General features: G+C 38.0%; 1 protein-coding gene and 1 long non-coding RNA gene across 2 annotated transcripts in view; one reads left to right on the top strand and one right to left on the bottom strand.

Annotated features, from left to right (window-relative positions):
* The window catches only part of DIAPH3 (diaphanous related formin 3), a 474,633-nt gene extending 467,264 nt beyond the window's left edge, over positions 1-7,369 (bottom strand). Inside the window, exon 1 of the mRNA XM_090258348.1 lies at positions 7,052-7,369. Within this exon, the coding sequence (XP_090114474.1) occupies positions 7,052-7,231 (180 nt within the window). The 5' untranslated portion in view covers positions 7,232-7,369. The remainder of the gene's footprint in view (positions 1-7,051) is intronic.
* Positions 7,370-7,474: 105 nt separating this feature from the next.
* LOC149996013 (uncharacterized) lies at positions 7,475-12,472 on the top strand. Its single transcript, XR_016507487.1, has 3 exons — positions 7,475-7,717; positions 8,791-8,874; positions 12,007-12,472. It is a non-coding gene; the product is annotated as an uncharacterized LOC149996013 (long non-coding RNA).
* Positions 12,473-20,590: the final 8,118 nt, after the last annotated feature.

Below are 20,590 nucleotides of genomic sequence, written 5' to 3'. Positions count from 1 at the left end.
ATCATCATCAATCACATTAAACTGATGCTACTGTTCATTTGAATTAATTGGCGCTACAGTTTTTTGGAGTTTATATGTAAATCTTTTTAGTTTTATAGTTGTAAAAGAGCCATAAGTATAGTTATACATAGTCTTATGTCTATACTTACATATATCTGTAACATTATTTTTATTATCATTCAAGTCCACACTGAAGTATCACAGATTTTTTTTTCCTAAGTTTGAGGTTGTTGCCTTTATAGGTTTCTCTTTGTAAGTCTTATTGGTACGCAAGTTCCATAGGTGTATGATCTTCATTAGGATAAGAACCGAGAACAGAATAACTGCGTCCTCCACACCATGAGGAAAAAGCCTGGCCCAATTAACACTTTGCAATATAAGAAAGTTATCCAAATATTCAAGATAATATCACCAACACCCTAAAATCTAGACCAAAATTACACTACTACCTTTACTACTAATGAATACAACAATCCTATAAATGGCAAATATTTACATACAATTTTTAACCAGCAGGTATTATTCTAGGCCCATCACATAAATATTTAATCTTTCCAACAACCCCATTTTACACATGAGGAAACAGAGGCACAGGAAGAGGTTAAGTAACTTGCCTAAGTTCACACAGCTACTAAGTGACATAGCTAGGATTCATGCACTAAAAGTGATACAAGTCCCTGCTCGTTAATGTTATGCACAATGCCCTTTCCACAAAAACAAAAACTCTAAGAAAGGACAGCAGTGGGTCTTTTGGCAGAATAAAAGTTTTTGGCAAGGATTTCAAGTAGTTTTCATTAATTATCTAGTAACTTGAATATTCTGGCACCAAAACTTAACCATTGAAACTCTTAAAGTCTCCCCTAAATTAATAATAATGATTTGATTTGCTACTTGAGAACATTACTCCCAATTGCAAAGTATTTCAATGTCACCATGCTGCTAGCAAGAGAAAAGTTAACTTTGTACATCCTGTTCAAAGAAAGCTCATGCTTTGATATTTAATATCATGAAGTCAAATGTTATGCTTAATCTATATTTTATAGATCTAAAAGTCAAATTAGTTCCTGGGATAAACAAGTAGAGTGTGATGGTAAGCATATTCTGCAGCATTTGTTTCACTCCTGGTTTGGAGGATACTATGTGCTGAGTTAAAGACAATTACATTAGTGTAATACGTAGCAATTTTTTCTTGCATTATTCTGCAAGCATAAACAAGTTATGCACATGTTAATTTACAATGTATATAAAAAGCCAATTTTAAATCCAATTTATAAGGCAATAAATATATAAAGATTCTAGGACACAGCAATAAAGTTATGCCATAAAGTAGAGTTAATTCAAGACAATAATATAAAAGCATGACAAATTTTAGCATTCTACCAACTGCACAAAGGTATTTCAGGTAACATCTGTTCAGAAGCAATTGCTACAAGACAGAGTAGATGAGATGCAAAGTTTCACAGTGTAATAAATGTATGTCAGTTTGCTTGCTTCATAATTAAAGATACGAGTCTTTGAGGGGGGGGGGATTAAGCCATGCTCTAAATCTGAGACAATCATCCTTAATCCCACCCATTTTAGTCCACAAAGATCCAGAGTGATCCAGAAGTAATAAATGCTACATATCATCTACTTTTGGCAGCTAACTGTACTCCTCAAAATCCACTTGTTAAAATTTGCTTCTTTTGGAAAATCATATATTTAAAAAAAAAAAGCCTTATATTTTCTATTAGGAAGGATTGAAAGAACAATTCAGAGTGATTTCCTTAGCAGACTGGACAAATAAAATAATTTTACCTTATGAAGGTTTCAGTGTTTGATGCATTAGGTGGAATTTGATATGAATAAAACTCAAGTGCCTAAAGCCTTCAACTAAGAACACTATTTCCAATTCTTGACTGTTTACTTTAGGACAATTGAAAAAACATCACTTTAGCTGCAGACTCAATAAAGAAATAAATTCATAAAAAGAGCATACAGCACTGGCTGCTGTGGCTCAGTGGATTGAGCGTCAGCCTGCGAACCAAGTGTCACTGGTTCGATTCCCAGTCAGGGCACATAACTAGGTTGCACGCCAGGTCCCCAGTGGGGGGCGAGTGAGAAGGGACTGCACATTGATGCTTCTCTCCCTCTCTTTCTCCTTTCCCCTCGCTCTAAAAACATATAAAAAAATAAAATAAAAGAATAACATTGTTCCCATTTATATTAAAAAAAAAAAAAGCATACAGACATCGTCTCCATATTTTCTCAGCTTTTTGCAACAATGGAAATGATATAACAGACCAAGATGACTGAAGGTTCTAGTTGTTATTCCAGAGGACCAAACTGTGATCATCATATATTCTCCCAAATCACAAATCTCACAAAATAAAACACCACAAGAAAGAGATTTAAGTGAATCTGATGGTTCTTCTAAAAAATACATTTTTAAACTGTTAAACCAAATCTTACAACACGGTCATCCTCATAACTAATTCCTACTATGTTTGTTTCCTGTGGCTGCAATATCAAATTACCACAAAAATGTAGTCCCTCAGTTCTGAAGACCAGAAGTCCAAAATCAGGTTCACAAGCTGAAATAAAGTGTTCCCCTCTGGGAGAATGGTTCCTTGCCTCTTCGAGCTCCTGATGGCTGCTAGCCTTTTGTCTGTGGCTACTTCACCAATCTCTTATAGTCGCACTGCCCTCTCCTCTTTGGATATGCATGTTCGCATTTTTTAGGGTCCATCCAATAACCGAAGATAATATTTTAAAAACCTTAATTTAATCATACCTGCAAAGTCCTTTTTTTTTTTTGGAACATTGAGAGGTTCTGGGTATTAAGATGTGAATTTCTTTGGAGTTAGGGTTCATTATTCAGCCTGCCCCAGTTGCCTCCAAATAAACCCAAAGCAATTAGGTGATGATGCACTACTCTTATCAAGCCTACTCATATTTCAACTACTGTATACTCAAGTTCTCAATACAGTTAGCAGAAGTTCTCCAACTGAATACCTCTTCCTCCTCACAACCAGCCTATAATGAGGAAATTGCTAATTCTATATTCATTTAAGGCATTACTACTACTGTTAACAGTTCCTAAATGAGAAAATGTAACAGTGGAGAATTTGAACAGTGGAAAATTATAACCCACCCCACCATTCTTTTGACATTGTTTCTGTAAATGCTGGCTCTGACTAATTAATATGTAGCTTGTAGATAAACAATATGTTTGTATAAGAATCCCAGGAACTAACTTCAGAAGATACAGACTCTGACCTTCAGTCATCCCAGCTCCAGGAGATTTACCTTCAACCGTAAAACCAGGATGATATAAAACTAGGATGACAAAGATCAGGATGACGCACACCAGACCATCACTTAACCAGTTTCAAGATCCTTATCAGAATGAACTGTGCTGGTTTTCACGTAGAGAATTTCTCAACCCCTCCCTTTGATCTCTTTGTTCTGCTTTCCCTCTCCCTCCTTATAAAAATCTGTCTGCACTGAGATGTAAAGATGGGCTTTGAGACATAAGTCCCCCATTTTCTCAGGTGATCAGTACTTGAATAAACCTCTTTCCTTTACACCAGCACCTGTCTCTCAAGTACTGGCTTTCGAAGTGGCAGGCAGCCAGACCTGCATTCAGTTACAAAAAGAAGCAGGAGAAATTAAAACTCCCTCCCAATAGCATGGGAGAGCAAAAACACCTGACATGGGTTCAAATCCCAGTCTCACCAACTGACAGCTGTGTAACCAAAGGCAATTTAGCCTCTGTACCTTGGTTTTTCCATCTAGCAAACAAGGCTAATAATACTATCTACCTCATAGGGTTATTGTAAGTATTAAAGGAGTTGAGCCCAAATATTGTACACATACAGCTACCAATGGACAAGGTACAAAATCTCTCACAACCAAAATTGAGGGCACTGTAATGACACAATCAAGGGTACTGTAATAATCTATTCAATGGAAACCATAAGATTAGATGCAAGATTTACACTAAAGTCAATAAGAACTTAAAGGGTATTCCTAATTAAACAGAGCTACTTTGCCAAGTTGGATCACCAAAGTTAACAGGCCTCCTTTCAAAAGACTGGCCCACATCCTAGAGATGGAGACTTCTCCAGGAGCCACGTCTTGCTCTCACTTTGGGTCTGATGGCCACCACTGTGTGTACCGTGTGTTTCTAACAGTAGTAGGAGGTAGGAAAGGAGTGCCCAGAATCAAAGACTGCTTTGTTTTGTTCTAGAAGGTTAATAGGACTCAGGTCCAGCTACTGAGGGTAAGGCCTAGAGCAGGTATCAAACTTAATGATCCTACTGAAGTCTTCTACTTATACAAAATCTTCACCCAGGTACCTGCCTCATCCTCCTAGTCTCCTTGTTTGTATCCCATAATACTCATCATTTACCATATTTTCTACAAAACTCATATTTGTTAATCCACAAATAGCCCAAAAGCAGATGATTCATTATACAGCCAAAGTATCAGACATTTACAATAGACTAATTTCTACTATTTACACATATATATGGGGTGAGGTTCTACGCTATAGCGTGAGGGCTACAATTATACATTCAGTAAAAAAACAAAGATTTATCTGCTTTATCATGGCCCAAAGTAAACCAGGGTTAGAGTGGACACCAAAACTCCTACTTTCTTAAACTAAGACAAGAGCAAGTGGCCAATTTACCACTCAGTTCTATTACCAGCTTGCAGCTTTGTAGATTATGCAAAATATCAAACACCTAAATTATCCCTACTCCAGTCACATCACCAACCTACATTACTTGTCCTACTCAAAAGCAGTTGCCCCAGGCAACTAGATGCCCTAATGACTAGGTGACCTGATGAGATTCAGTCTAACATCACTTTATACCAAATCAGAGAAAGCCAAGACTGGCTTGACATCCTGCAGTACAGCAAACTAAACTATAGAACAACCACTTTTTGAGGGAGTGATAAGATCTAATGAGGAAGTGATGGTTTCCAAAGATCAACCTTCATTCCCAAACATGAGTTACTAGGTTGGGACTGAGAACAGTGAGAAGCTGGCACTAGGAAGAGGTGTTAAGAAGGCAACCTTGAGATTGGGATACTGAGCCTTGGGCCAGGACAGAGTTAGAGCTACGACCAAAACTCCAGGCCCCCTCAGAGTCCCAGTTCAGTAGGGATATAGTCAGTCCCAAATCAGTGACACCCCCAGGGTCCTGGAGGAAAGAGACTCATAATCTCCACAGAGAAGCATCCCCAAGTAGGCCTCCAGGAAAACAGGTTAAAATGAAGAAAAAAACTTTGCAAGGATCAACTAGCACAGTTGGGGAGAGCAAGCCACCACTAAGTTCAAATCAATGTAGACAGTCCAAAGCTTATACGTACTAGGTCTGTCGAATAAAAGAATAAGAAGAGCCAAGGAAGAAATGCCTAAAGAAATAAAAGAATATGAAACAGAACTATTAAGAATGACCAGGCAGAACTGAAAAAGAAGCAAATGGAACTTATAGAAATAAAAAATAATTGCTAAGCTCAAATAGAACAAGTCAGAAAATTAGACATAGCTGACAGCAAAATTAGTGAAATGGAAAATATATCTAAAGAAATCAACACGTAAGCAAGAATCTAAATTAGTTTCAGAGATTATGATGGATCTAAATTACTTCTAAATTAATTATGAAGTCATGGTTCAAATAAGACTCCTGTACAAAAACACAGAATTTTGGATGTATTTATTAGTTTTAAAGCTTAAAAGTATTATTTTCTTGTGTTTACCTTTACAATAACCCTTTCCACACACCTAAGAAATAAAAATAGCACAGACTAGAACCCAAATCACCTGATATTAATTTAAGTTTTGTTTTCATTATATCTTTGTCCAAATAAGCCACAGAAACTTAATACTTTATGTATTTCGGAGCATAAGAGTCTGAAACAAAATGGAATGATGTGTTTACCCAGAGAGTAAACTGTAAAGGGAAAAGTCATTGCCGCAGTGGATTCCTCTCATATTGAGTAGAACTATTCACTGCCAATGTAACCCTATCCTATTTATTCCTCAACTCTGTCAATGTAACAATCAACAACACATTTGATCCTCCTGCAAAACTTCGCCCTTCCTAGGGGCATCTTGATGCTTAATTTAGCATAATTAATCCATGTTGTCCCTCATTTTAGGTAGTATTCTGATACACCTTAGAGCTCTGCTCCCAGTCTTATTCAATTATCACCTTTAGCTGTTTGTTACACTTAGCAATTCACTTGTCTTTGTTCACAGAAGTCATCTGTACTGTATAAATTTACCTATGACTAAAAAAAAAAAAAAAAAAAAAAAAAAAGGTTTTCCCCATACTCCTAAGTAAAATGGAGAGGTCAGTATTAAAATTTCAATTCTGGTGGTCTCAACCCAAATCTAACAACCCTCCATGTCATTGATTTACACACACAAAAAAAACTACCATCACTGCCTATTTTTCCACTAGTTGATACTAACAAACAGATTTACAAGGCACTAATCATGACACTCCCCTTGAGTGTTAAAGTGAGTAAGAGAAGTAATCTGAATAGCAAGTTTCAAAAACTTGGACCTCTTTCCAATCTAAACATAACATTCCTTAGCAATGACTGCTTGGCCCCGCCCAAAATTTTAAAACGAACTCTTTTGACTTGGAAAATTATATCTGCCCTAAAAAGGTTTTCTCGTATTAAAATATTAAGCAGGAAAAAAAAAACCTAAAAGTTCACTTTGATGTCTCATAACCTTAGATGCTTGGGGTGTGGGGAGAACTTCCACTTAAAAAACGCAATAACCACCTAGGTGGCGTCAATACGTATACATTTGAAAAGCCTTAAGAAATCTGGAGAAACTCCAATGATTATATGTCAGATGAGCCAAACAGAATTGGACCATGTCGTCATAAAAGGACTGGAAGCTCTGAAAACCTGTAACAAAATTTAGCCCCCCAGGCCCTGTGGACCCACCCACTTCAAAGAAATAGAAGGAAACTGGGACCTGAGCCGCAGCTCTGGTCGACCAGGCAGGAGCTGCCTGACTCCAGCCTCCCGCGCAACTTACAAACTTGGGGCGTTTCTCTCCAGGCACCTCCGGACCCCCGGGAGGCAGAGGGTGCTGGGGGCCCTTCCTGCGCGGCATCTTGCTCTCCCGGCAGCTGCGAAGCGAGGCGGAGGACTGGTAGGGGGCCCCGGCGGCGGTGCCCTGCGTTGGATGGTGCAGCCCTGTCCTCTGTCGATCCATCTTCCGAGAAGCTCCAGGGGACGGAAAGAAGGCGGCCGCTCAGCAAATCACAAGCAGGGAGCTTAAGGATCGTGCCCCGATCGCCCCCAGGTCCTGGCGCCCAAGCCTGCAGCCAGGTTCAGCCCAACCGCTACAGCCTGGGGCCGCCGCCAACACATCCGAAAACTCCCGCCACCACCGATCACCCGGGAACCCACCAATCCTGCGCCGCCAGGTCACTGACACGCCTGGGATCCGCCCCTTCCGGTTATGAAGAAATGCGATTGGCTGTGCCGCCGCTGGCTTTCTGCAGACTTCGGCCAGTTCGCCTTAAGGGCAGAGGATAGAGCTGTGTTTGGGAAGCGCAAAGGGTCTACCCTAAATTACTTGTCTAGGTTTATTTGGAGTTTGAAGGACCGGTTGCTGCTAACCTGGAACGCAGACGAGACCTGCTCTGCACCACCGTTTGAGCAGCTCTGGAATGTGAAACCGCCTGCTAACCTCTTTGTAGGTCTGGAGAGCCCCTATGCGTGGGCCCCTGGGAAAAGTAGTTCTGGGATCTGTGCTTGAAGGGGTGCTAGGCGAGAGAAAGCGACAGCGCCTCAAACGCTAAAAAAATGAAAAATAAAAAGCTTTTCTCGCGCCCTGGCTGGTGCGGCTCAGGGGATTGAGTTCCGGCCCATCGAACCAAAAGATCCCTGGTACGATTCCCAGCCAGGGCACATGCCTGGGTTGCGGGCCAGGTCCCCAGTAGGGGGCGTGGGAGAGGCAACCATACATGGATGTTTCTCCTTCTCTTTCCCCCTTCCTTACCCCTCTCCAAAAATAAATAGATAAAATCTTTTAAAAAATGCATTCTCGTCATATTTACTGAGCAAGTGCTGAGTGCCTATATGCAGAGAGGTCCACCAAAAAAATCAGAAAGCACCAGGTCACACCTTTATGGAGGGTTCTGAAACCCTTATAACAAAATAATGTAAATGTTATAGCAGTTGTTTTGAAAGTTCAATGAGAATGAAGACGAAAGAAATTAAGGAGCGGATCTGGAAAGGTGAAAGGAAGAATACATAGGCTTTGGGCAGAAAAGAGTGGTGGAACGATCAGAGCAAAGGCATTCCAGGCAGAGGCAAGGCCACGGGACGGTCAAGAGCACAGGGTTGAAAAACACTTCAAGAGCATATAAGGAGGGACCTTGTGCTGAAACCATGCAAAAGAATTTGTTGTGTATACCCAAGGTCAAGTTACAAGGCTAACGCAGTTTTTCCACTGATCAGTGTGCTTTTTCCCTCGTTTAAAAGTCATCCTTTCCTTTGAACTCTTTCCTTAAGATATTCATTTCTTGACCACCTGGAGGTGGTGTGGGCCAAGATCCTTGTAAACGTGCAGTAGTGACTTGGGTTCAGGAAACAACTCTAGCAACTCCGGGGATATTGGCGCGGATGTTCAGAAAAAAGGACTTAGTTCCAACTAAGTCTTGACACTACAGTTAGTTTTGGTTTGGTTTGGTTTAGTTTGGGTTTTTGGGTGTTTTGTTTGTTTGTTTTTTTAATGTTTTTTGTTTGTTTGTTTTACTGTACCAGACCTTCTGTGCCAGTCTCTGTACTTAAAGAATACCTAATCTTTAGAAGAAAGTCCAGGAGAACAGCAAGGTCAGGAGAAATGTGGTAAGTACCTAATGTTTTAATGACTGTTAGACCCAGATGCAAATTTTATGCCTGTCATTTACTAGCTATGTGACATTGGAGATGATGTTAAATTCTCTTTGCCTTCCTCTCTGAAAAAAAAAAAAAAGGGATGATAATAATAATGTCTGGCAAACAGGGGTATTGTCAGGCTTAAATGAGATAGCATATGTAAAGTTCTTAGAAATGTCTGAAGCCTCTCCCACCAGAGACCACCAGGAGGCAAAGGAAGTTTATTACTTACAGGGAATAGAGAATATGTACTATGGGGGACTATGGGCTTTCTCAGTAAAAGGGTGCTAGAAAGAACTTGAAGGATTTGGACTTTGATTAGGTGATTTTGGAAGACCCTTCAGAGGCAGAGTGGGGAGGGTCACTCGGGATTCTGGTGCTGTCAGGTATAGGGTATCTTAATAAATCTTATCTAGAAGGATGGCAGGCTAGAAAATGAGGATTAAGCTGTAACTGACAAAGCAGCAGCAGCCATTCATAGTATCAGGGAGAGGAGTGTGTTTGGTATTTTGTGATTTGCAAATGGACCTCATTATGATCTGTGCTTAGACAAAGTTAGTAGTCTTGCTCTGTCTCACTTCAACACAGACAGAGTGACCTTATCTGATGTTGGTGTGCTGTAAGTTTGTTTATGTCCATGAGGAAAACAACAGTGGCCTAGTGTGTCAGGCTAGCTTCTAAAAACACTGAGGTTCAGTTGTGTCAAACTAGTTCTCTGGTGTCAAGGACTGCTCTTTTCTTTCTCCCGTTCTTGATATGCAGAAGGTACTAAATATGAATAAGCAGGAGCTATTATAATTAACTTTCAAGCTTTACATAGAACACTCTGACACTGTTCTCACAGAAATTCTTTGCAACCGCAATGCACCTGTGAAAATAATACCTTTGTCAAAGTTCTAAGTTATTAAAGTTCTTTTTATATGTGTTTATTGTTTAAATCTTACAGGAGCATGCACTGCCCCTCATTCTGATGCCCAAACAAGGAGATGATATGCCCCACCAAGTCAACAATTTCAGAAATGCTACCTTGTGCTGGGCTTAGCGCACAGAGCTGAGACAAAGTCGAATGAGACAAGGGGCAGGCCTAGGGAAGCTTGTAATTCAGAAATATGTTCTTTCCTTTACCTCGTCTGTTTAGTCTCAATCTCCAGACAATTACTAATGCAATCCTTGTGAGAGTTGACTCTTAATGACTGTAGAAGAAAGTTGTGCGAAGTTGAGGGAAGGGATTGATTATTCCCAATCAATTTTTTAAAAATAAAAAAGTTTCCTAAAATACTATTTCATCTTCATCAGATTGGCAAATATTATGAAGTCCCATGTTACCAAGTTTTTGCCATGATGTAGGGATTCCTACATATTTGACTGGAGTGCAAAAGTGGTACAGCCACTTTGGACAGCGATTCGATAATACAGAGTAAAGGCAAAGGCACATGTTTCTATGACACGGCAGACACATTTCTACATTTCTCCTTGGAGAAGCCCAGTGATAAAAAAGCCCAACCATAAAAGGATATTTTTGAACACTTTGTAATAGCAAAAAAAGGGTAAACGATTTAACTGTCCTGCAGTCAGGGAAAGAATAAAATACATGGAGGTATATTACACAGTAGAATCCTATACCACATATAAAATAAATAGGCTTCCACATAGGTAAATCTCAAAAATAAATCACATATGTATATATGTGTACATATATAAATATAGTGTGTATGTGTGTGTGTGTGCAATAACACTATAAAAGCAAAAGGGAAATATACACAATACTTCACCTACTTCCAGAGAGGAAAGGAAGAAAGAGCAAGGAATTAGAGTTGAAACTTTATGGCTAAAGCATCCAAAATGTTTCTTGTATTAAAAGGGAAAGATTTGAAGTAAATCTAACAAAATGTTAACACGTATTTAATCTCAGTGGTGGCTATATTTAAGTCTACTTTTTTATTTTCTGTAATTTTCTGTTTACTGGGAATGTTTAACATCAAGTTTCTAACAAAATATACAAATTAACAGAAATATAGGAACTTTAGAATTAGCACCCTTAACTCCTCTTATTCTTCCAGAAAATCTTAGTTTACTGGCAGTGAGACCACAGTGAGCTATTAAGTTCATATAAGGGAAAAAATGAAATAATTTCCTTTTAGGATGCCTTTATTTACTTTTTTTTTTTTTGAGTAATAAAACCTATTTCCTCTCTTCCATTCTGTCTTTCCACTTTCTTTTATCTCTCTTATCATATGTATTTCTCTTCTCTCATAAAATAATACAGACCCAATAACTGAGAACAAGGAAATCCACTGTGTTTCCCTCTTTAAGTTTCAGGTTAAACTACAAAAGCAGTTCTTTGCCAAACATGCTTTCCGGGTGGTCAGTGGATTAACACAAGAACCATGTAGTAATTGCAAACCTATTTAATTTAACATTATCACTTTCAGCATTGTTTTAGCACCTGACTACAGTGCAGGTATAGCTCACTATACACAAGTTTTATAGCACTTTCTTTTTTATGTAATGACAAGGTGTTAGAATAATTATCTGGCTTTGCACTTTTAATCCAAATTCTCAATGAGAGGAAATAATAGTGTTGATTGCCCTACCAGATTTGAGGAATGGCTCTTTCCTCATTCTCTATGAGAGCTTGTCTTGGTTAAAATTGCTGCTGTTTTACAATATAGTATTAGATGAGTCAAAATCAAATTATATGCACAGAGTGATCACTGATATAGTTCTATAATATATGTGACTACACCAGGGTTTCTTAACCTTGGACCTGGATAATTCTTTGATGGGGTTGGGGGTGGGAGGCTGTCCTGTGCATTGTAGGGTGTACAGTATAGCAGCATTCCTGACCTTTACCATAGGTGTGTCAGATAACTGCATTGCACTGGTAAAAATGACCCTTACCCTAGATGTCACCTAAAATTTTCCCAACATTCCCAAATATCCTTGAAGATCTGAGTAATATTTCATTGTATTGGATGGATATAGCACATTTTGTTTTTCCATTCATCAGTTGATGGGCATTTGGATTGTTTCTACCTTTTGACACTCTTTTTTAATTAATTTATTTTTATTTATTTGTTTGTTTGTTTATTTTATTTTTAGAGAAAGGGGAAAGGAGAAAGAGAAGGAGAGAAACATCACTGTGTGGTTGCCTCTCACTGGTGCCCCCAACTGGGGACCTGACGTGCAACCTAGTCATGTGCCCTGACTGGGAATCGAACCAGTGACACTTGGCTCGCAAGCCGACGCTCAATCCACTGAGCCACAGCAGCCAGGGCTCAGGTACAAGTTTTTGTGTGAACATAAGTATTCATTTCTCTTGGATATATGCACAGGACAGGAATTGCTGGGTCATAGGGTAACTGAATGTTTGAGGAACTGCCAGACTTTTCCAAAGTGGCTGCACCATTTTACATTCCCTCCATCAGGGCACGAGGGTTCCAATTTCACCACATCCTCACAATTACTTTTACAAGACTTTTTAAACTAGCCATGTTAATGGGTGTGAAGTGATTTTGTGATTTTGATTTGCCATCTATTTTTATAAATAAAGTGTTACTGGACTATAGCTATGCCTATTCTTTTACATATTGTCAATACCTGTTTTTGCTCTCCAACTGTGGCATTGTGGTTGCAACAGACTGTAGGTCCTGCAAAGCATAAAATGTCTGATATTTGGTCTTTTACTGAAAAATGTATAATAATTACTGTGTTCAGTTATTTCTTTATTTTTTTTATATAAGAGTAGTATTCTAGTAAGAATTAAATATAAATTTTAGACAAATGTTCACAATACAGCTAAGTACTTCCCTTTGCCATATTAGACATTCACACAGCCATTCAACACCTTTTTTAAAAAATCTGATTAACAAGGTCAAGAAGATCTTGCCACCATAACGAATCACTATGGAGAACAGAGTTGATTTAAGCAAAATGAAAACCAAAATTATTATATGGATATACAATTCTTCTTAAAATACATTTAAGCAATGTGTGCTCCATGTTTTTTCTCCAGGGTCTCATGCTATAAGTTCACACAGAAATTATTCATAGGGAATGTAATTAGTATAACACAGTTTAATGTCATGCTTAATAGTTTCCCAGGATGTTTTGATTAGAAAATTAATCTCCCCACATTTGTAGATGATAGAACCATTTAAAAGAGAACAGGAATATTTCTGTTATGTGAGACACTTGACTAAGGTTCAGTTGAAAGTGTTATATGTCATTATCAGATCGCACTCCTAATATTTAAAATAAATTAAGTAATTATTAAGACTATTGTAAGATTACAGTTTAATTCCTTTGCACAATTACTAATGCCTCAATATAATTTGTTGAGTCACTTGGGTAATAATTTTTCTGATAATAGCAAATAGTAACTATGTCACTCAAAGCTAAAAATATATGTAAATAAGGTAGAAGAATTCTATGGTGCCCAAAAGAGATTTTCAAATATTCTTTTTTTTTTTTCATCTGTGTCTCTTTCTTATCACTAAATATGTTTGCGTTTTTTTATGCTCAGGTAAATTGCTGTGTTTGGCATATTCTATGAAATCAAACAAACGTAAAACCTATCTTTAGTGAGGTCTCTTCTGAAGGAATAAGAGCACTTACGGGCACTAACTCTAAAGTTCCTATATTTCTCTTAATTTGTATATTTTGCTAAAAACTTGATAGCAAACATTTCCAATAAAGCCATCTTACTTAATACAATAAACTAAAACCTGTTCTGTCAATTTGGTGTGATTAACGTATTGATGTCCCTATTGGTTATGAAGGGTAAATGTAAAATTAGTTGCAATATTTAGCAAAGTAAGCATTCTTACCATTTTGCTGATGATGACTGAAATATTTACAACTTCCAATGAAATCAAGTTCTGTCTACACATTATCCTGAAACTGTGGTCATAAGACACCAGAAATTTTATACTGTCAGATCTTTATTCTCAATCTTTAACAATCTCTCCATTTGATGCTATTGATTACAGTATCCTTCTTTTTTAAATTTATTTCTATTGATATATGTCGAATGTCAGCAGCCGTCCGTCTCGAGAGACGATGGTGTAGCTTCTTAAGAGTCTATCTGCACTGCCGAGAATGGCTGTGCAGTCCGACTCGGGAGTGACACGGTATCTGTCTCCTCCTCAGTGGATTGAGCGTCGGCCTGCGAGCTAAGTGTCGCTGGTTCGATCTTCCAGTCAGGGCACATCAGAGAAGGAAAACTCTGACTCCAAAAAACCTCCGCTGCCTTGCGGCATACCTCTTCAGGGGAAAGGCTAAGGGAGTAAACCCCAACAGAAAATCCGGAGCCAGAGTCCCTAAGGCGGTGTGACGTTGTAGTCAACACCGGCAATTCCTGCGGCGCACCTGAACCCAAGCTGTATTGACTCCGTCTTTCCCTTGGACCCTTCAGCTGCAAAGAGAGGGGGGGTCTGCTGCATGGGCAACAGCAGACCCTCCATATCACCCTGCCCAGGCTCTGTAGCTTCAGCTTCACTGGAGAGGACACTCCAGCGTCATCGCAAGATGTCGATTCAACACGGGAGGAGACAGATACCGTGTCACTCCCGAGTCGGACTGCACAGCCATTCTCGGCGGTGCAGATAGACTTTTAAGAAGCTACACCATCGTCTCTCGAGACGGACGGGCATGGGCAACAGCAGACCCTCCATATTGATATATAATTGATGCATAACATTATATTAGTTGCAGGTGTACAACATAATGATTTGATATTTGTATATATTGCAAAATGATTACCACAATAAGTCTATTTAACATCCATCACTATACATAAATTTTTCTCTCTTATGATGAGTATCCTTTTTAACATCTCTTCTCACTCATTTCTCTCACCATCTTTCTAAACATTCTTTGCCTGACCTCAGCTCAGGCCATCTTTCTCTTCTGCATCTCCCAGTGTGATAGTATGTCTTACGCCATGGAATGCCTCAAAGTTTAAAGCCTGATTCAGCTCCACTTTGTGTGCGACTTCCAAATAATAAAATGACTGGAGATGTTAATACTTACAACTCACAAGCTTGCCTCAGTTTATTCATCTGCAAAATGAGGAGGTTAAATTGTGTTCCTCAGAGCTCTAAACTTTCATACCAGTACCTTAAGGGCCTCTGCGGAAAGTGAGGGGAAAGGCATCAGAAATGGGATGGTGGACCCTCTCCCTAGCAACACTTAAACCAACACTGCTTTTACTTGTTGCATGTATTATTATTGACGTGAGGTTTCATGTAAAACAAAAAGGAATTCTGCAAAAAAGAGGGGAAGAAGAGTAAAAACTTCATTAAATGAAATGGGATCTAACATTTTTCATAATTGCCCCCGATGAAATTTTACTTTAGGTATACCGTATATTTGGTTAAGTACAATATGTATATATAAGTTCTTTACATAAAATGTGACCATTTTTTGCCCCCTAAGAAGCAGTTTTCGTACTTTTGGTACAGGGTACTAAGGATGATAGCGGCTCCCCTCCTATGCTCTAAATGCTCTAAATAACCCACTAAATAACTGAGTGACTTTGAGCTACTTATCCTCTAAGAATCTCTATTTTCATTTACAAAACATGAGAAATAATTTATAAGCATATTATCAAGATTAATTGAGGCAATATATCAGAAAATATTCTAGCAAAGTGCTTGGTATATTATTATATGCTCAATAAAGATTAATTTTTCTTCTTGAAAGTCCCATTCAATGTGACATTCTATGAAATCACAATTCTACTTGGATATTCTCAATTTAAATATTAACAGAACTGAACCTCTCACAATCCCAGCCTCAACCACCAAAGTCTGCCAGTACCACCACTATTCCTCTCAGTATTCCAGACAAAAAGCCTGGAAGTCTTCTTTGACTTTTCCTTCTCTTTGACAAATTACACCCAACTTGAGGTGGTATAGAGTAAAAAGTGAGCGCCATCCCAGAATCTGGAAAAGGAGAAGTGAAAAAAGGTTGCTCTTCTGAGAATGGAACTAACTAAATTAGCACATGTTGTGAAGTTGCTGGGGTTTTTTTCTGGGTTAAAAGATTGATAACTTTGACTTGAAGAATATAATAATTCATAAAGAGAAAAATATCATCAGAAGATTGGCAATCAGAATTAGAAAGGAAAAAACATGAGGCTGTCCCTACAGACACCTAAAATTCAACACATACTAAAGTGAACTCAGCATTTTTCTCTTCACATCTGCCTTTCACCCAGTAAGCTCATATTAATGAATAGCAACAAGGCCTGCCGAAGTCACCTCACAGAAACCTGCTCTACTTCACATCCAGTCTCAAATTCCTGCCAATTCCTCATTTTTAATATACCTAATACCTCTCCAATCCATTCTCTCTGCACCATTGCCCCTGTGTCCAACCTGGCTCTGCCCCCTGCTCACTTTCACGCTGAACCAGCCTTCCACTGCTTTCTCAGACCACACTCTGATCCCTCCACGCACTCCACAGGCAGCTGCCACACAAAGCTCTCCGAACAAGTCATCATAGTCTAGTTACTCCTCGGGTTTAAAATCCAGCTGCTCCAGCTGCTCCACCTTCCCACCCCTCCAAAAGAATAAGAGGGGAAAGCTGTCAAGGAGAAACTGCCACAAACCAATGTGGCAAGATTGCCTTACTAGAGAATTGGCAGCAGAAAAACGTTCTGATGAGTTGCTTAATTGCATAAATGTCTGCCTTCTATTGACCTTGAAAGAAACACACTTGGCCTAACATAGAGAATGGAGTGATCCCTGAGTTTAACAAACTTTTAATGCACTTAGCCAGTCTCCCATGCTCAGCAGAGACTTTTCTCTGCACTTTAAGATATTTATTATTTCCTCCTGTACATGGAGATCTGCATTTTAATAAGTAGAGAATTCATTGGTTTATGTTCAGTGTCAAATGCTTTTGATTAGCTTTTGTAAACAATTTCTTTGGGAACACCGTTTCATTTCTTAATACTATTCTACTATTCCTATAATTAGGAAGCCTGATTCATAGATCTGTATTGTTTAAATTACAACATATTTCCTTTCTTCATTTTCCTAGCTTTAATTTTACTGCAAAAGCTCTTCAAAATTCTGCAGTTTAGACCCATATTGCCATTTCTCTTTCTTTTCTTCTCCAATAAATCTCTTCCTTTACCTTAGGTTGTGTCTTCAAAAATAAGTTTCCAAGATTTTTATTTTCTTAAAGGCAAATGCTAGAGCCTAATTATCATCTTACCATCTGGTTTCTCCTCTCTTCCTTATTCCTCAAAACTATCAAGTGGCTGTGCAATTGCTGTCGAAATTCATCTGACGGCCCCCACTTACACTTGTACACCTCTAAACTTACCATCTGTTGTTGTCCTTCATGTGGGTTACTAAATTCCGTATTCATTTTAAGGTCTTGCCATTTCTATAACTCTGTTCATCACCTCTCTCAGTGATATGAATTCCTAAACCTAATTTCTACTTCTTACTAACAGGAGGGAGTGAACTGTCGCAAACAAAATAAAACATCCTCTCTTCGTTTACTCCATGACAAGGAAAAGTTGCCTTACTCATTTTCTGAATAGTGATCTTGAGCAAGAACAAATTACTCTGCAAAAGAAGAAAGGAAGAGAACCATGGAGGATGCCAGAAGGAAAATTTTGGTACACCATTGTTCTGTTAATTTTCTCAGGGAAAATGAACACCCAGAGAAGTCTGGCATAGAATATTTTTGACAGATAAAACCACAAGACTGAGGAAACATGCATTAGCCTTCCAACACATTTATGTTAAACCGTACTGTTCTGGCATAGTCTATTTGCTTCTAGGTAAGCACATGCCTAAATGCTTTTTGAAATAAAGTAGTGTTGTACTTGTAGTTCAACCAAACTTTCTGGACTAAGGTTTCAGAAGACAGGATCTCATTCCAATATTTCAGAATGTGAAGTACCTATTCTTTTTATTTTTAAAAAATCTAATTAGTACATATGATTTCATGCATTTTGACCATGTCCTCCCTTAACCTTCACTCTTTCAGTTGAAAGCATTCCTGTCTTCGAGTCCTGTTTCCATACAGCAGCACCGGATCCCTGTTTTGGTGATCATAGTTGGATATTTCTTGAATTTGATGTATCTCTACTAACATATTATGACCAGTACAACAAACTGCATTTCTTATGTGGGTAAACCATACTTTTATAGGTCAGTGGGATACTCGTTTCATTTGGTTTCAAAATACTCAAACATGAAAATGTACCCATTACCAAATGAATGGTTTAGCTATTAGTGGCCCTGTAGTTCTATTCAAAATGGAAAACCTTATAGTAATATATTGTATGTAAAAGCATTTTATAAACTGGAACTCTGAAAACATCAATTATAATTTATATATAATATATATTATATTTTTTAATATTTTTAAGTATTTATATTGTATATTAAAATATATATTAGAAACTGTTAACATTTTTCATTCCAGGGACTATTTAATTGATGTTGCGAAGTTAGCTGAAAACATGACAGATGGCAGGAAAGCAACATTTAGTGTTAAAACTATGTCATAAATCATCCATAAGTGGATAATTTGTCCTTCAGAGATAATCAGGGGTTGAAGCTATCACAACCCGAGGACTGATAGAAAGTGTAGGTTTAGAGATACATTTGCCAGAATTATTTCCATTGCAAAGCAGAGAAAAATACTAGGAAAGTTCACACAATAGAAGGAATTAGATCTCAGAAGCTGAATGTGAAGATCAGGAATAACTACATAATTTGGAAAATAAAAAAGCAAGATGCCTTTTTTAAAAATTATTAAGAACTGAAAGTTTGCTACAACAGGACTTTAAACCTTATGTGCAAGGCCTTTCAAAGTTCAGAATCCTGTGTGACTGACTATACAGGCTACATACCCATAAAGCCAGTCCAGCTAGTAACTCAAGTCAACCAGAACCTTCCTTGTCTCTTTCTTCTTGATATTTCATACTCACTTTTCTGTTTCTTTTTCTCTGTTTTCCTCCTTCTCTTCCACTATAGTGGCTTAGCCAGTCTTCTTTGTTAATTCAAGCAAATAGGCTCAGTAAGGTCCCTGATGAGTCAGACCTGAATGAAATGCCTAGGTTTATTGGGGCAGGGGCCCAGGCAGGCAGGGGAAAGATGAAGTTACACAAGTGGGATGATAGGAGGGATGATACATCCAAACCACAAGGAACTGGTGGGGAGTTCCTCAAAAGCAATTGGGACAGAACAGTATTATGAGCAGACAAAACTGAAATTACCCCATAAAACCCACTGGGTTTCACTTGTCACCCCAAAGGTTGTACTTCTTAATCTTTCTAACCCACAGTTGTGAAGGTGGAATGAGATGATTAATACTAAATTGTAAACATTCAATAAATACTAATTTCTTTTACATGTCCTAATGTTAGTGTGAACCCAGGGTATAAAAAATTTTTATCATTAATTTAAGATAGTGATACAGTTTTAAATTTTATATATAAACTGCACAGTGATTCTGGTTGGCTCTAAACCTTTTCTGCAAAATGTACATATAGAATGGTTGAGAGAAAGCTGAAGAACAAATGGCAGGACAAGTGACAAGAAACTAGTGTTTCCAGACACAGTTTTCACATGTTGAGACGGTATACATTATTTGTAAAAATTGGATCTGTCCCTCAATTCCCCTCAGTGCAGATGAACAGTCTGCAGTGATAAACAAAGCTCTTCCAAAGATGTGGAGATAACAAGAGGGAATTTTTTAAATTTACCAAATATAACTTTCCTAAGAAGCCTAAAGCAAGCCCTTTTATAGGCATTCCCTACTGGTCATTACCTATTCAAGTATCCAGTCTGTTTTATTTCTGTGCCTTTCTTTTCAACTTTTTGAACCATAAACCAGAGTTCCCTTTCTTTTACACCTAAGTGTACAGGTTATAACTAGCCTTTGTATTATTGAAAATTTAATGAAGAATAGAAAGAGAATCTCCATAACCTCAGAGAGGAGGAAATTAACTTTAATTTCAAAGAAGAGCTGAATAGGGGATTCATTGTAAACAAGAGAATTGGTAAAAGAAAAATATAAATTTAGAATCAATATTTTGTTTTCTCTACACAGTCAGTAACATGGAGAATTGGCCAGTCATCAATATAAACCAGTCTTGTTTAAAGCTAAGCATTTTGACAATTATCTATTTAACCACCTTAATTCTTTTCTCTGACTTACTTTTGTTAATATGGACTATACCTTCAAAACTAAATTTGTGACTAAACTATTTTTAATCATGGTAAATGATTAGTAGGTTTTTGTGCATGTAGTTTCAAAATATGTAACTGAAAATATGAAGTTTTTCATGTTCACTGATTCATGAAACCTCTGCTGCCTATAGTTAATCTTTTCTTTTTCATGAAGCAAGCATATCAAACACATTGTCTATCTTCACCCCCTCACCACCACCTCCATCACTCTCTTCCCCTCTTTTTTTTTTTTTTTTTTCCTAAACTCTGAGGAATCAATAGCCCTGGAAAAGCAACATTCCTAGCTGCAAGATGGATTTTCACATGCATTCAGAGATACCTGGGACCAAACAAGCAGTTTATCTGCCTTAATTACCAAGTATCAGTGGAACAACAGATGTTCTCTGACACGTGATTTGCTAATTTACTTCATTCTTTCTGTCCATTTACATGAGTCATTGTGAATATTAGTATTGACAAAG

Source organism: Furipterus horrens, unplaced genomic scaffold, assembly GCF_987537825.1.
Source record: "Furipterus horrens unplaced genomic scaffold, mFurHor1.1.pri manual_scaffold_12, whole genome shotgun sequence".
Classification (NCBI taxonomy): Eukaryota; Metazoa; Chordata; class Mammalia; order Chiroptera; family Furipteridae; genus Furipterus; species Furipterus horrens.
The sequence above is the reverse complement of the archived record's forward strand: the minus strand, read 5'-3'. Positions and strand labels throughout refer to the sequence as shown.